The sequence below is a fragment of the Schistocerca piceifrons genome, chromosome X, assembly GCF_021461385.2.
Source record: "Schistocerca piceifrons isolate TAMUIC-IGC-003096 chromosome X, iqSchPice1.1, whole genome shotgun sequence".
NCBI lineage: Eukaryota > Metazoa > Arthropoda > Insecta > Orthoptera > Acrididae > Schistocerca > Schistocerca piceifrons.
In genome coordinates this window covers 168,898,801-168,916,571 of record NC_060149.1, presented here as the reverse complement: position 1 = coordinate 168,916,571, position 17,771 = coordinate 168,898,801, and the positions used below count along the sequence as shown (strand labels likewise).

The 17,771-nt window shown below is 36.8% G+C and overlaps 1 protein-coding gene across 5 annotated transcripts in view; it reads left to right on the top strand.

Annotated features, from left to right (window-relative positions):
- LOC124721279 (nicotinamidase) overlaps positions 1–15,030 on the top strand; it is a 284,503-nt gene extending 269,473 nt beyond the window's left edge. For 4 of the 5 annotated variants that reach the window (XM_047246164.1, XM_047246167.1, XM_047246166.1 and 1 more), the window contains exon 10: positions 13,684–15,030. In XM_047246164.1, coding sequence (XP_047102120.1) covers positions 13,684–13,803 — 120 coding nt within the window. In that variant the 3' untranslated portion in view covers positions 13,804–15,030. Of the gene's footprint in view, positions 1–6,709; positions 6,925–13,683 lie in introns of all 5 variants that reach the window. The other variant, XR_007006313.1, reaches the window with a different exon arrangement.
- The last annotated feature ends 2,741 nt before the right edge of the window (positions 15,031–17,771 follow it).

Genomic DNA, 17,771 nt, shown 5'->3' with positions numbered 1-17,771 from the left:
AAAGAACCATAGCAGTTCACTGAAATATGTCATAATATGACTTCTAATAATTTAAGTGTGTCGTTCTACGTATGTGTAATCTGTTCATGTACAGTAAATTTAATTTAGCAAAGCTTTTTCATATTTTTCAGTAATATCACCCCCACATACCTTTTCCTACATTCTTCATTATAATCATCATTTATATTTGCCACAATTTGTTTCTGCTTATATTAGGATTTTAACATTATTAGTTGTTTTTTCAAACTGTTCTCATCAACACAGTATCACACATATTTGTCACAGTGAAATTATCAGATTTTTTTTATGTTACATGTCTAGTTCCATAGGACAAAATTGAGAAGCAAATCTCCAAGGTCATGGAATGTGTCAGTACATGAAAGTACCACATAAAAGTAATAGCAGATAAAATAAAATGTTTATGGACACAAAAACAGACAAGTCATAAGATTAAGTAAATGCAATCAACAATATGACATAGGAATCAGCTTAATTTTTCATGGAACTCCTCAGCGGAATAGAAGGAGTGACCCATGAGGAATCTCTTCAGTTTCGATTTGAAAGTACATGGATTACTGCTAAGATTTTTGAATTCTTGTCATAGCTTCTTGAAAATGGATGCAGAAGTATACTGCACATCTTTCTGCACAAGATTCATGGAAGTGCGATCCAGATGCAGATTGGATTTCAGTCTAGTATTAACTGAGTGAAAGCTGCTAATTCTTGGGAATAAGCTGATATTGCTAACAAGAAATGGCAGTAAGGAATATATATATTGAGAGGCCAATGTCAGAATACGCAGACTAGTGAACAGGGGTTGACAAGAGATTCACGAACATACACTTCTTATTGTCCGAACTCTCTATCTCTGACCCAAAAATATCCTTTGAGAATGGGAAGAGTTACCCCAAAATATAATACCATATGATATAAGTGAATGCAAATAAGCAAAGTAGATTAATTTTTCCGTCGAATAATCGCTTACTTCAGATACCATTTGAATAGTAAAAATGGCACCATAAAGTTTTTGAACAAGGTCCTGATTTTGGGCTTTCCACGACAGTTTACTATCTATCTTAACACCTAGAAATTTGAACTGTTCAGTTTCACTAATCATATTTATGTTGAATTGCATGTTAGAAACTGTAAAAACTGCGTGGTACTGTGATTTACCGTTAATTTATTTTCTGCAAACCATGAACTTATGTCATAAACTGCACTATTTGAAACAGAGCCAGTGTTCCACACAACATCCTTTATGTCCAAACTAGTGTCATTAGCAAACAGAAATATTTTACATTTACCTGTAATACTAGAAGGCATATAAGGAACAGGAGTGGCCCCAACACTGAGCCCTGGGGCACCCCTCATTTTACTGTACCCCACTCAGACCCCACATCACAGCCATTCTCAACACTGTGAATAACGACCTTTTGCTGTCTGTTGTTAAAGTAAGAGGTTAACCAATTGTCAGCTACTCCCCGAATTCCATAACGGTCCATCTTCTGGAGGAATATTTTGTGATCGACGCAATCAAATATGCCTAGCGTTCGAAACCTTTTGTCTCATCCATCCAGTACTGACAGAGAAAAGACTATATAGCATTTGCAGTTATTAAACCACTTCTAAAGCCAACATGTACATTTGATAGCAAATTATATGATACAAAATGATCAAGTATCCTTATACACAGCCTTTCCAGTAACTTCAGCAAATAATGAGAGCATAGAAGTAGGTCCTAAATTTTCAACGTTCTCTCTTTCTCCGTCATTATAAAGCAGCTTTACTACTGAATACTTTAATCGTTCAGGAAACTTACCATTCATAAAGGAAAAATTACAAATATAGCTAAGTACAGGGCTATCATGTGCAGCACAATACTGTAGTATTCTGGTAGGCACTCCATCATATCCATAAGAGTCCTTAGTTTTCAGTTATTTAATAATTGACTCAATCTTCCCCTTGTCAGTATCACAGAAGAGTATTTCAGACATCAATCTCAGAAAGGCATTTACCAAGAGGGTTATATGACTCCCTGTAGAAACAAAGTTTTTATTTAATTCACCAGCAATGTTCAGAAAATTATTGTTAAATACTGTACATATATCTGACTTATGAGTAACAGAAATTTATTTACTACTAACTGACTTTATATCGTCGACCTTGTGCTGCTGACCACGCACTTCCTTCACAACTGACCATATAGTTTTAATTTTAATCTGTGAATTATCTATTCTGTTTGTATATCACTTACTCTTTGCCTTCCTAATAATATTTTTAATCATCATACAATACTGTTTGCAATGCACTACTATAGCTTCATTGTGATTACTTCTAACATTTTGATATAATTCCTGCTTTGTTCTACATGATATCCTTATCTCACTAGTCAACCACCCAGGCTGTCTTTTACTGCTGGTACACTGTTTAGAAAGTTCTAATGGAAAACAACTCTCAAAGACATGAGAAATGTGTTAAGGAAAGCATTAGATTTGTCATCTATGTTATTGGCCCTATGAACATCCTACCATTCTTGTTCCTTAATGAGGTTTAAAAAATTCTCTATTGCCATTGGATTAGCTTTGCTACGAAGTTCGTAATTATATGTAATGTTTGTTTGAGTACAAAAGCCTTTTAGTGTTAAAATTTGTGCATCATGGTCTGACAGGCCATTCACACTTTTACTAACAGAATGCCCATCTAGTAATGAAGAATGAAAAAAGATATTGTCTATGGCTGTGCTACTGTTCCCTGCACCCTGGTTGGAAAAAATACATATGAGTTTCGGAGATCTACCAGCATCCTTCTTCTTGCACAGTCATATACAAAATTAATATTGAAGTCACCACATATAACTAATTTTTGTTACTTCCCATAAAGTGAACCAAGAACCTTCTCTAGCTTGAGCAGAAATGCTCTGAAGTCAGAGTTAGGGGACCTATAAACAACAACAGTTAGAAGTTTAGATTCATTAAATTCAACTGCCCCTGCACAAAATTCAAATATCTATTCAGTGCAGTGCCATGATATGTCTACGGACTCAAATGGGATACTGTTTTTTATGTATGTGGCCACTCCCACACTCCACAAAGAACTTCTTGAAAAACAGCCAGCTAATCTGTATCTTGATAAAGGAAGCCTCTGAATTTTCAAATTATTTAAGTGGTGCTCCTATGTACCAATAATGTCAGAGTCAACATCTATAAGCAGTTCACTAACTTTATCTCTAATACCTCTTACATTTTGACGAAATATGCTAATTCCTTCTCTACTTGGAGACCTGACCTCCTATAAAGGTGATTCCTTCATCAGAGCGACTTCCTTTAAGCAAGTATACTTATCTAAAAAAGATGCAGCTCTAACATCAACTACTACATCAAATTTTCCATGAGTGATCTCACCACCACCACCACCACCACCACCACCACCACCACCACCACCTACTACACTGTCACCTGTAAGCTTTGCCAACCTCCCCTTCCCATACCCATTGAGGTGCAAGCCATGCCTAGTAAAACCCAATCTATCGATAGACTCAACTGGTACCACTGCAATGTGAGCCATGCCCTCTGCCACTGGTGCCTTCTTCAGCCACATGTTAACACATGTAACAGCAGCATTAAGATGAGGCTGATCATGACACTGAAACAGTTGCCCGAAATGCACATTTGTGTCACCAGTTTGAGTAGCTATCTTTACCAGGTCACCACCTACATCGTATTCCCTTGCCCTATCAAGATTATTCCCTGCTCCATCCACAGTCACTACCTGATCCTCTTTCATAAAATTTCTACATAACTCCCCTATGCTGTCACTCAACCCTGCACGAAGCTTCACATTGCTGGTGACCTGGTACTCACTCCCCAACATTTCCTGCAACTGCTGGCCCTCACCTCTACCGTGCGAACTACCTAGCAAGAGAACCTTCTTCTTTCTGTTAGAATTTGCAACTAACTTAGGTTTCCTGACTGCTGAGGACTACTGCGTGTTTCCCACACCTACAGTTACAAGAGGCTCCTCTCCACTCAACACTGACAGTTGGACCTCTATCCAAATCCATTGCATATATCTCCTCCTCACCAAGTGCCAGTTCACATTCCTCAGCACCCTTCATCCTCCTCAACCTATATAGTTCCTCCGTTGTGTCTTGTAACTGAATTGAAGGGCACAGATCTTACACTTCTGCTCCTCTATCAACTTATTTCTGTTACAGATTCTGCATTCCCAGGAGAGAATCTCACTAGAATGCCCACTGGCTTTCCCAGTGCATCCCCCCGTCCCCCAGTGAAAATTTTTTGAACAGATCCCACAATGTAACCCACTACTCACAAACCTACTTCTCACTCATGGTAAAGTTTTAACAGTTACTGAAAAATCTAAATGTCTACATTACCTGAGTTCAATTACAACAGTAAAACTATTTAAAGAACTAAAAATTGTGGCCTTGAAATTCTCTCTATACTAAGAAAGCAACAACTTTTATTAATACTACCAAACCACAACTTATACCAATACCACAAAAACATCACACACTTTCTTACCTAAAACCAAAAATTCAAGCTGCCACTGGAACACTCAATGAAATGAAAACAGTGAATAAAAACCTTACTGAAATGTTTCAGTACAAACAACAAGAAACATCAGCTGAAAACTACCGCACGTAATTTGCTAAACGACTTCATTGCACAGACAACTCTAAAAAACACAATGGGTGAACATTTCCAAAAGTTTATTAAGCCATTATTTCACCACAAACACCATGAGACACTGTTGAAAATTACTAAATTTAATAACTGCATAACAGTGCACAAACAACTTTGTCAGAACGAACCGCTACATCTGCAGCTGCACTCTGCGAAATGTAAACAAAATGTTAATATTTGGATAAATGATTGAAAACTACTAAATTGAATATTCGAATACAGTGCACAAATATCTTTGACAGTACTTAACTTTATAACCGCTACAGCTGCAACCACATGCCGTGAAATGTAAACTCACTGTTGAGGCCTGAGTCTTGGATGGACAATGTAAACACACTCACCTATGCAGTACAATTCTTTTCCCTTATAGTACCGTCAGAAGTACAGTCAGCCTACTACATTTTCTCTCATCAATGAAGAGACCTTTACCTGGTTACAATATTGCCATTACTTCTCTGTAATTACATTCCACGTAATTTAATGAATACAGTGCAATTCATTGCAACATCTGTCCTCATCATTATCACACAATATTCATCCATATAACATTTTAAGTTTAAACATCCTCATCATTATAATAGAGCTCTAAACTCTAGCACATAATAATTCATAAAAAATCCATATGCTCCATTATATTCCTCACTTATTACAATTACCTGAGAACATCATGAAATTACCACATTAATATTCACTACATAACCATCCATTAGAGTATCATAAATGTTGCAACTTAAATATTCATCTTTGCTGTAATGAGATCATGACAAGAACATTCGTAGTTTACATCATTTGATGATTTCCATTTGTCACACTATGTGGTCTGACTTGAAAGAACATTTTCCCCCTAATTTTACAGTTTTTTCCCAACTATCAATGTAACACTTCTTAAAGAACATTATCATGACAATTGTCTCACTAGTTTTAACAAAACTGTTGTTCTTTCCCCATAAAGTTTTTCATTCATTGCATTAGTATGTTTCTGACGTCCTTACTTCCACCTAGTAAGTTAACATAAATATTATTTTAAAGTACACACCGTAATATATTAAATCAAGACCAAGGTGCATGTTAAAAGACCGGCGACAGTACAAAATAAATAAATAAATAAATAAATAAATAAATAACGGTGACAAATCAAAAGATTTGTAAGGTGACACAAGTATCATAAGAAGATAGTTATGCATGAACAATTTACATCTCAAGACATTTTGTAAAGCTAATGATATTAATTATTTCACCCTATATCTATGATCAGTGTTTTGATTGAGATAAAGAAAAAAATACAAGCTATCCCACAGACAATGTGTATAGAAGTATACCAATTGATGAGAAAATATAAAAAGGCCTACACAAAATAAAACATATACCATGTAACTAAATACACTGACATATCATATCAGCACATAGTGAAAATATTGAAAATACAAGTAATAACAGGTTCAAGTAAAAACTGTAAATCTCATTAACTGTACTTTCTACAGTCCCTCATATACAACAGTAATATTCAATCAGTGTAGTTCATAAATATTTCAAAGTGAACGTAATGTATGTATTTTTATACAGCAGAGCCAAGAGCATGTAATCACATAGCGTCAAGATCAAGTTACAGATGGCAGATCCCATTTCCTAATATCTCACAGAGTATAGACAAATATTTTATATTTAATGTTCAAGGTAATAATAAATGTCATCTCTATTGCATTAAAAGGATCAGAAAATCATTAGTGTTCATAATGCAGTAAAATCGTAGTAGCTTCATAACATTTGGATATTCAAAATTCTATTCAGCGGTACATGGGTCTCTCAGTAGAAAGATGTAATGTGTATCTTTCTCAATTTTTGTAATTTCATGTATGGTTTTATGTTTTGTAATAAAATAGTGCAAGTCTGAGCATAAATTAACATAATTAATAATTACTAACTAATAGAAAAGAATAGTATTTATAGAAGGAATTAACATCAGTAGACTGACAGGATATAGTAATGCGAAATGTGTGTGTGACTAGGGCCTCACATCGGGCGGATCGGTTACAAGGTGCATGCAACGCCACTTCGATGACTTGCATGTTGGTTGATGAGGATGAAATGATGATGAAGAGAACGCAACACCCAGTCCACAAGTGAAGAAAATCTCTGACGCAGCCAGAAATCGAATATTGGCTCCTTGGATAGTGCCACAACAGCTGAAGCTCTGTGCTTGCCATGACACAAAATGTACAAAGTGTGTATGTTCCCCTGAGGTTTTCTGTTGAATATGACAAAATCCATACAGAACACCAATTGTTGATGTAATGTGGAACAATGTATCTTTACACCTACATTCAAGGATGTTTGTAAACAATAGAGTAACTGTAATTAACATTTGACAAGATTTTTTAGTGAGAAGTTTTCCTTTAGGTGAATAGCAAAAATTGCAGCCTAAGTTTATGTAATCATCAACTTTTTAAACACCCCGAATGTGTGGTTTCAGTTCAGTAATAGTCTTTAATCCAAACAGCTTTCTAGATTTTGGGTAAATATCTCAGATTGATCTATGTAACTGTCAAAAAATTTCTTCAACTCGGCTATCTCTCATGAGCCTAAAACCATGTCTTCTACATTTGACTGTGTTATTTTAACCTTAGCATCATGTCTCCTTCTTTGTGTTTCACCTGGTTTCTTCATTACTTCTCTTACAATGACTTCTATTCCTTGTGCTGAAATAGGTTTACATTCGGAATTTCAATGAGACCATCCATAAGATTAGCCACTTTTTTAGTCAGATAGTATTTCATTTATGGTGAAGAGCTTGTGAAGGAATCTTGCAAACTGTTCATCTCATCTTCAAAGTTGGATAAGTGTTCACTCCAGGATGCATATTTGTGACTGCATTAAGTCCTGCTCAACCTACCAGTTTGTCTCAGGCAGCTCCCTGCAAGATTACTGGGTAGATGATAAGCAGATATTAAAATGATTTTTATTCCTGATCTCTGAGTCAGTGGCTTCCATGATATTGAGACAAATTGTTATCCATTATCAGACATTGCTGTTCATTGGTTTTGGTACCGGAAACTCTGCAGTGGCTCTAATTTTGTCCAGCAGTATACCTTTTCAGTAGTGCAGTGTCTCCATAAAGTTATATTTTTTTAATTTCAGTGCATAAAGTAATCCTTTTCTATTTTCAGAACCACTGCTACACTTGTGGCTTTCGTAAAAAGGTTTTCTGGAAGTATTTTCCGCATGTATCCATGACAAGTTCTGTTACACTTACCTTCACAAATTGACATCTGTCACAGGTTGAAATTGTTTTCTGACCCTTTTTGCCATATTGTAAAAATATATACTTTCTTGTAACTTGTATAAGCAATTTTGAACACCGTAGCTTTCAGGAGTGTCCATAATAAGTCTGCCAACATACTGTTCTGGCCATCACAGTTTTCAGTTATATGAGTCTAAACTGGTTCTTCGAAGTAGAATTCCCTTGTGTATTTTGTCATATTCATCAACTTTGTCAGAATCCCTTGTGCCAGCACAACTCGTCAGTAGTCTTCAATTATCACCATAATTCTGGTTGTTATGAATGTTATTACATAAGGTCCCTATTACTTTTTCATCTTCAATCCCTTTTGTCTTCCTCCTCCTCCTCCTCAGTACTGTTTTTGTCCCCTTGTGTAGGCAACCGAGACAGTGCATCTGCAAGTAGATTTTCAGATCCCATAGCATATCTAGTTTCATAGTCAAATTGTACTGGTTAACCTGCTATAATACAGTTTGCATTCTTGTAAGTAACGTAAGGCCATGTGGTCTGATTACACAGTTGTTTTGTGCCCTGACAGGTAATTTTTAAATTTAGTAAAAGGTCAATGTAATGTGCAGCTAGCAATTCGTTCACAGTTACAGTGTAATTTCTTTCATGTTTTTGGAACATCCTAATAGCAACAGCAATTGACTGGTGTTTATCATTCTCATTCACAGTTTCATCTGAAGTAGATATGCACCAAGACCTTAGTCACTACCATCACAAGATAGATAAGATCACAAGGATAAATGTGGTCTGTCCACACTGTTGCAGTTACACAGAACACATTTCATAAAATTCAAATTTTCTTGCCACTCTTGATCCCATACCCAAACAGAATTCTTTTTTAAAAAGTCATGCAAAAAGGAGCATTCATACGTAGACTACTAATGCACTTCGTATAATATCCACAAATGGCAAAGAAGGACTTTAATTGTTTCTTATTTCTAGGCTTTAATTTTGTCAAGGTCTGGCACTTCCTATAATATCCACAAATGGCAAAGAAGGACTTTAATTGTTTCTTATTTCTAGGCTTTAATTTTGTCAAGGTCTGGCAACATCACTACTAATGCATTTTTATAATATCCACACATGGCAAAGAAGGACTTTGATTGTTTCTTATTTCTAGGTACTGGAAACTCAGTGATGGCTTTAATTTTGTCAATGTCTGGCAATATACCTTTTTCAGTAACACAATGTCCAAAAATTTTAGCTCATTATCTTATAATAATAAATAATGCTCATTAAAACTGTGACTGCTAAGCAAAGTGTCATCAACATTTATGGTTAATTAAGAAGACAATTCATGGCTTAAAACATGACCCAAGATTTTGATGTACTCTGCCGCAGAAACATTTAAACCAAAGGACACAATGCAATGCTGATGAAATTTACCATTGTACAAAAATGCAGTGTTAAATCAAAACTTATCATCAACTTAATAAACTCAAACTTAGGTAATAACTCATTTCTATTTTCAGGATGGTAATTTTCTGATGTATGGATTTTTTGAAATGCTTGGAATCAAAGGCAAGTCTCACACGTCCATCACATTTTGCCACAACTACTGAAATATTATTATAATCAGTGGTACTTCTTTTATTATACCATGCCTTCACATCTTTTGCAACTCATTTCCAACAGCTGGTCTTCTTGTAAATAGTACATTACATGGTTTTATAAAAATGGCTTATGAGGTTTCACATTCGGTACACATTCAAAATTCTGTACAGTACCTAGTGTCCATATATTGCCATAACAAACCTTTGAGCTCATTCTTTTGTTCATAATTCCCCCCTACAGTTTCAGATACTCTTCTGCAATAGTTCATGTGACCATTTCCATAACTGAATGGTTTGCATCGCTGTCTGGAAGGACCCAGGTTCCGTTCACCATACTTCCTTGGTTTTTTCTGACGTAAGGAGGTGTGGAACGGGCTTCACTTGGCCTTGTGAGGCTGAGTGAGGAACTCCCTGAATAAAGGAGCTACAGCACCATCAGGGTTCATCCACTGGCAATAACTGCTGGAAGGATTGACAACATGCTTATCACATTTCCCACCATTGTAAATCACTCCTCATACTGCCTTGCAGGCAACAGTCGGCCAGTTGGAACAGGCCCAAGGCCCAATCCATGAGAGTTGTTTATGTTTAGTTTTCAGTAACTCTTCTCTTTCAACTTCTAGTTCTGTATTGTCTTCTACTAATTCTGTATTGTCTTCTACTACATAATTTCCCTCTTTCACAAATGACAACCTATTTTCTACCACTGCCAGTTCAATGTAGTTCTTATTGTAATTTTATTACTCAAAGGTTCTGATATTACAGAAATTGTGCTGCCTGAATAAACTCCAATTTACATAAGTAACATAACCTTACTATTTTGGATACCTTTGTTCTTTCTTCTGGTCAAGTCACTAAACTTGTTCATCTAATCAATTTCTGAATCAGAACTGTCACTGCCACTTACACTATTCTTATCATTGGACAAGTTATCAAAGAATATAGTGAAATCTTCATTCATTTGTGCCTTTTTGTGACATGATTCATAGATTTCATTACAGTTCTCTTTTCTTCAATCAAGATAAAGTTCTTTGCACAAAAATGCAATTTTTTCTCAAATTAAGTTATTAAATAGATCTTCCCAACATTTATCCAAACTTTGCACACAAATCTCTTGTTACTAACTTCAGAATGTTAATCTATAGATTAACCAGACAACTTACAGACGTATTTGTTCCCTATACCTGGACCAACTAGTCTATGTGCTTCATTTGACTTTGTCCATATGATGGATTCAGACATTTCATTTACAACTTCATTCACGTTTTCACTTACCTCTGTCAACTCGATAAAAAAACATAGAATCAGTATCTTTCTTCTCCAACAAATCTGTAGCGGCCTGGGGTCCGAAGTGTGCAGGGGGACGCTGTGCGGTGCCAGACAAACAGCCAAAAGTTTCCAAATAGCTTTATTGCAGCTCCCAACCGTGGTCTCGTACAGGTAGCAGTGCCATAGCTGAGGCATCCAGTGGCCTCCTGTCTCTTGTCATCCAGCAATGCTGACAGGGTGTAGCTTTGGCTGAGTGACGGCACGTGACACAGCTGCTTCTGTTAGCGACAACTCTGGTCCTGGCAGCCTCCTAGCTATGGCTGCAAGAGTGTGGTGCAGCTCACACCACAAGCACTGTCCAGCAGGTGGCGAGCAGTTGGTGTAATGGCCTCAGACCACTGTCCCGTTTTGGTAGCCGGCAAACTGCTTCTCCAGACTGGTGTGGTGACAGCTCCAGCTCCCATGGTTTCAGGGAAGACTGCCCTGTTGTAGAGTCAAACTGTGGTTCTCGAATGACATCCTGGATGGCTCTCCAAGCCTCACAGCTTTGTAATAGTAGAACTGTGATGGTAAGGAAAGGGACTGTAATACAAAATGGCTCGGTATTTGTATGCTTTCAGACTGCACTCACTCGAGCTTTAGTGTGCCTTGCAGCACATATGGTAAACATTTCTACAGCTGCAGGTGTGTAAAGGCATCCATGTTCTTCTGCTTAGGTACTGATGAGTCAGCTGTGTCCACACCTTGACAGGACGGCTTGCCTCACAACACTTGCCAGCTACGTTGCATTTTGTAAGTCACAGTGTCTACACTTGCCTGTAGTTTGTGATGCTGAATTCTACTTCCTAATCTGTTCATTTCTGGCCGAATATGGTTGGTGCACTACAAATTGTATTTAACCCAAGAAAATGATCTACATTTTCATCTATTTAATTACTTGGAAATCTCCTTCATGATGAACATCACTTACATTACAGGTACTAACTGTTTTTTCATCTACCATGTGTTTATCATTATGCACATGTTCCATTACCTCTTCACTTTCAGAAAAGATCTCATAAAAATTTATCTTCACTAATCTCCTTAAAAAATTTGTCATATCCATATTGTAAAAGTTTTATAGATCCCCTTCGTGTAATTTATAATTAGGACTTTTGTTTCTACTTTACTTTGCTCCTCAACCCAATTTTACTGGAAATTACTCCAGAACACTTGGTCCACTCTAATTTTATTAACCTGCCACTCTAGCGTACTTATCCTTTTACTATTTTGGTTTGTATAACAGCCATGATTATTGGTCCATGTCTTAAATTTAATTTTCCTTGCTCTCACATTGTGGACCTCCAACAGAGTGACTCTTAGTTTACTAGCTCAGTGATTTTAGCACCCTGATTGATATGTTGATTATGATTCCAGTTTATGTTACTTCTTTCGTGGTCTGCTATTTCTTTCCAATGCCCTATACAACTTGACTAGAGATTTAGAAACTGTTCAGCTAACACACAAAACCAATAGAACATTTTCAGGTAACCTTCTCTTCAATGTGTGAATTTGTCAAAAAGTTGGTGCAATTGTACAAGTTTCTTTAATTGTTTTATGAGATTCTTTCGTGCCCCCTGTGTGGGCTCTGTAACTTGGTCAGTTGATGAATTAACTTGTAATCCTAACCTGTCCCGATCCTGACCAAAATTTATTAAGAAAATGTTTTCACAATCTTGATACATTAAATCCTGTGTACACGACATATTTTCCAACAATAGTACAGTCCCATCGAAACATATTTTCACAAATTTAATTTTAAGATTGTCAGTCATGTCAGGAATAAAATTGTCTTTACAGTGTTGTAGCAAATCAAAGAATGCAAACTACCACATGCACGAAAACTTTTCACTGTCATGTTAGACAAAACGTTGCAACATGACTCAAAGAAGTTTTTGCAGCATACCTTCATGCAAATCACACAATTGTTTTGGAACATAAAACAAATAATTCTCGAAAGATGATTCACTATTCTTACATTCGTAGTCTTTTTCACTGCTGGTCTTTTTGACTCCAACAACATTTTCATTTAAATTGCAAAGTTTTGTTTTGCAACTAATGGTAACAAATTGAACTTTTTTACATAAATTACTTATTAAATCAGAAATTTCACCTCACAAGTTTATTTCCAGATCAGTTCCTCTTTGATCAGGAAGCTGAACTCTGGATTCTGTGTTTGTGATTGTCATCTAATGTTACAATTTTTGAATTCGTGATTGCAACTTGATTACTTAGTTCATTTTTGACAGTAAGGATTTGATTACTTAGTCCTTCCTTGAATGTCAGAATCTGAGTGCCTGACTCCAATTTAACAGCAAAACAGTTTCTCACACAAACAAGAGTCACTGATAATTGGTTTTGTCACTGTTTCCTACTCTGATGAGAAAATTAAAGAAGGGAGTTGAGATTTACGTAACTTCACTGTTGTAGGTCCAGTTACATCTGCTTGGTTGTGCAGTCCCTTTGTTCACAGATTGTTGTAATTGGTTTCCAGTACAGCTTCCACTCCAATAAATGTTAGATATGTCCAAGTCTCTTTCAGGTTAACTGAAAAATGGGTCAGTGATTAATATTTCTTCATATGATATTAGATCCCAGACAACACCACCACCACCACATGTAATGTACCTCTTTCAATAATTGCTATACAGTAACTTATCCACAGCACAGATGGTATTTACTTTGAATGAAATAGAGGAAAAAACATGCTCATATTTAAAAAAATCATGTTTACAAAAATAACAGACGTACGGAAAAATAATGTTTGCAACTTTCTTACTCTTCTCATATTTCATTTTCTTCATGTTATATTAAATCTGTTGTTGTTTTACAGGTTAAGAGCATGGTAGAAGGAAGAGACAGACGACCAGAACTTGGATACAAATTGGCTATGGAACTGAAAAGTGCCCTACATAATAAAACTGATTCAGCAGACCTTTCGGAGAATGCCTGATGCCTCAAAAAATGAGCATTAGCCTTTGCTGCTTTGTATATGCTCTAAAATATTTTTGAGAAGTGTAAACATTTGTTTTTTTTTCCCCATGATTGCCTCAGTTCCTTTATATATATTTGTCAAACTTAAAACTCAAGTTTCATTTCCAGACTATATGACTGCACCCCTAAATGGCGATGTGACTTACTAAAAGCATTAAAATTTGTAGTTAGATCAGACATCTGATTCTTGTATTAGAAAGCTGCTGGTGAATGATTATTTGAAACTGGAATACTTCACATTTCATTCACATTAAGAGCGTAATATAAAATCTTTATATATTGTACATATAGTCAACGATAGATTCTTGTATGTTCATTAACCATCAGTCAGTCTCTTTCTTAATTCCACATGGAGAATTTACAGAGAGTGAAATATCAGAATATTTCATGTTGTTCGGATATAAACATTTTAGAGAGGACACAGTTCAAATTACACACTTGTTCTTCATGCTAAATTACCAGCGAAAAACCATCTCCTGAGAGATTATAAAATGTCAGGTGTGGTACTGAGAAATGGTGGCATGTCTCTTAGTGCGGTTGTGTAGTGTGGCATAAAATGTGGCACTGCAAAAATTATCACCAAATAACTAATGTTCATTCTACTTAGTTTTAAAATCATTGATGTAATTTGTCTTAATTGCATGTTATTAAGGATTTCAGTTAGTGCCATGTCTATTCACATATGATCTCTTGCTCTCTCTCTCTCTCTCTCTCTCTCTCTCTCTCTCTCTCTCTCTCTCACACACACACACACACACACACACACACACACATGCACACACACGCACATTTCTACTGTTAAATGTATGTTTTCTTAGACATTGAACACATTCCAGCTACATTAGCCTTGAGTTGGGTACTTAAGTTAGCATTTGTTTCTAAGCAGTTTAGTCCTTCACTTTTTAATGGAATTATTGTATCCTTAGGTTAAGAAGCAAGTGTACTTACAATGCATGCCTCTCATCTAAAGAACATATAAATAATACACATGAATAATTGGAAAGCTTCTAGTTGTAGCAACTGAATACAAAACCCAGAAGAAAACAGATAAATTTTATTTTATGGAACACAAAAGTTGTTTTTGTTTGTAAGTAATTACTGTATGAGTTGCTATTCAAGCATTAGTGTCTGAGATGGTTTTTGCCTGTTCTTTTATATCTTTGTAACAGTAATGCAATTGCGGAAAATAAATACCCTGATTAAATACCATACTTGTTCATTTCTTCACACTGATAGTAAATCTGACCTTCATCCTCCATGTTGGAAATTGTGTGTGGGGCCTAACATCCACACACTGCGTAAGTATCACCATCAGAAAAAGCTAGCAAGAAACCTTTTAATGGATTTATGCTCTGTAAGAAGAGAGCAAACAAACAGGAACTTAGAATTGGATCTTGGAATGTGTTACTTATAGAAAATCAAGGAACAGTGATTGTTGTTTCTGAAATTAACACATATACACTGAAGCACCAAAGAATGGGACACAGCATCTGTGAGGTAGCAATGAAGGGGGAATTTTACTGTATGACTATTTCAAGAGTGTACCATAAATATCAAGAATCTGGTAAAACTTCAAATCTCGAACATCATTTTGGTTGGAAAAAACTCCTGCAAGAATGGGGTGAACGAGGACCGAAGAGAATCACTCAACGTGACAGAAGTGCAACCCTTCTGCAAATTGTTGCAGATTTCAAAGTGAAGCCATCAGCAAGTGTCAGTGTGTGAACCATTCAACAAAACATCATCAATATGGGCCTTTGGAGCCAAAGACCCACTTGTGTACCCTGGATGACTGCACAACACAAAGCTTTATGCCTCACCTGGGCCCGTCAACACTGACATTGGGCTGTTGATGACTGGAAACATGAGTCTCGTTATAAATTGTATTGAGTGGATGGATGTGTATGGATATGGAGACATCCTTATAAATCCATGGACCCTGCATGTCAGCAGGGGACTGTTCAAGTTGGTGTAGGCTCTGTAATGGAGTGGGGTGTGTGCAGATGGAGTGATATGGGACTCCTGAAACGTCTTAGATACGACTCTGACAGATGACATGCACATAAGCATCCTGTCTGATCACCTGCATCCATTCATGTCCATTGTGCATTCCGACAGACTTGGGCAATTCCAGCAGGACAATGTGACACCACACATGTCCAAAACTGTACAGAGTGACTCCAGGAACACTCTTCTGAATTTAAACACTTCCACTGGCCACCAGACTCCCCAGACAAGAACATTATTGATCTTATCTGGAATCCCTTGCGATGTGCTGTTAAGAAGAGATCTCCACCCCCTCATAATTGTACAGATTTATGGGCAGTTCTGCAGGATGCATGGTGTCAATGCCCTCCAGCACTACTTCAGATACTAGTCGAGTCCACGTCATGTTGTGTTGCGGTGCTTCTGCATGATCACTGGGGCCCTACACGATATTAGGCAGGTGTACCAGTTTCTTTGGCTCTTCAGTGTATGAGGGTACTTCAAAAAGTTTTACACTTTTATTATGGCAGGCCAAGTAACTTTTATTAAATGCTGTACTACGCATAAAAGTGAAACAGATGCATGACACTACTTTTCAATGTAGTCACCACGTCTTTGTAAACAACAGTCAGAATCACAATTAAAATAATACTCTGAGCTGTTAGGCCATGGCTGTATGGATTTCACATTGAAACCCTTTATGTCCCCCTCCAGTGAGGAGATTTTTTAGAGGGATCGTTTGAGAGTGCTATTTACCCCTTGGCTCACTACTGACTTCAGTACAATTCCATTTATGCATGCTTGTGCACAGTGAAGTGATATAATGCTTTAATGTCTGGGCAAAACTGTCCATTGTTGGTTGCTGTTGTCTGTTGTTGCTATCACCCTATGGTGGAAGACTTGAACACATCTTCGGCACTGGGATCCAGGTGTCACTTAGTTTTATGCCCTCCTCCTTCCTACTGAAATTTCTGGTGTGTTTAACAATCTGTATTGGCTCTCTGTATAGCCTTTTATGGGTATCCACTTGTTGCTGCCAGTCTATGAGTCATATCAAAACGAATGTGGTGGTCTCCTGACTGCACACGACAGCTGATCTGTCAGTATCTCCCCTTCTGCAGTTTCTCTTGTGCTCTTCTTGTCATTTTTGACTGTTCTTTTTGTAGTACCTACATACACCTCCTCACAGCTACACAGAATCCTATAAATACCTGCTTTTTCCAGCAGTTCACAAGCATTCTTGGCTAATTTTAGGTGATCTTCTGGGAGGGTTTGTAGATTGCCACGAGGTTCCATTTTGTCAAGACAATTGTGAGAGCACAAAGCATTTGATACAGTTCCCCACAGTAGTTTAATGAACAAAGTAAGAGCACATGGACTACCTATCCAATTGTGTGATTGGATTGAAGGTTTCCTAGATAACAGAATGCAGCATGTCATTCTCAATGGAGAGAAGTCTTTCGAAGTAAGGATGATTTCTTGTGTGCCACAGGGGAGTTTTGTAGGACTGTTGCTATTTACAATATATATAAATGACCTGTGGATAACATCAGAAGTTCACGAAGGCTTTTTGCAGATGATGCTGTAGTAAATCGAGAGGTTGTAACAATGGAAAATTGTACTGAAATGTAGGAGGATTTGAAATGAATTGACGCATGGTGCAGGGAATTACAATTGAATCTCAATGTAGACAAGTGTAATGTGCTGCGAATACATAGAAAGAAAGATCTTTTATCATTTAGCTACAATACAGCAGGTCAGCAACTGGAAGCAGTTAATTCCATAAATTATCTGGGAGTATGCATTAGGAGTGATTTAAAATGGAATGACCATATAAAATTAATTGTCGGTAAAGCAGATGCCAGACTGAGATTCATTGGAAGAATCCTAAGGAAATGCAGTCCGAAAACAAAGGAAGTTGGTTACAGTACACTTGTTTGC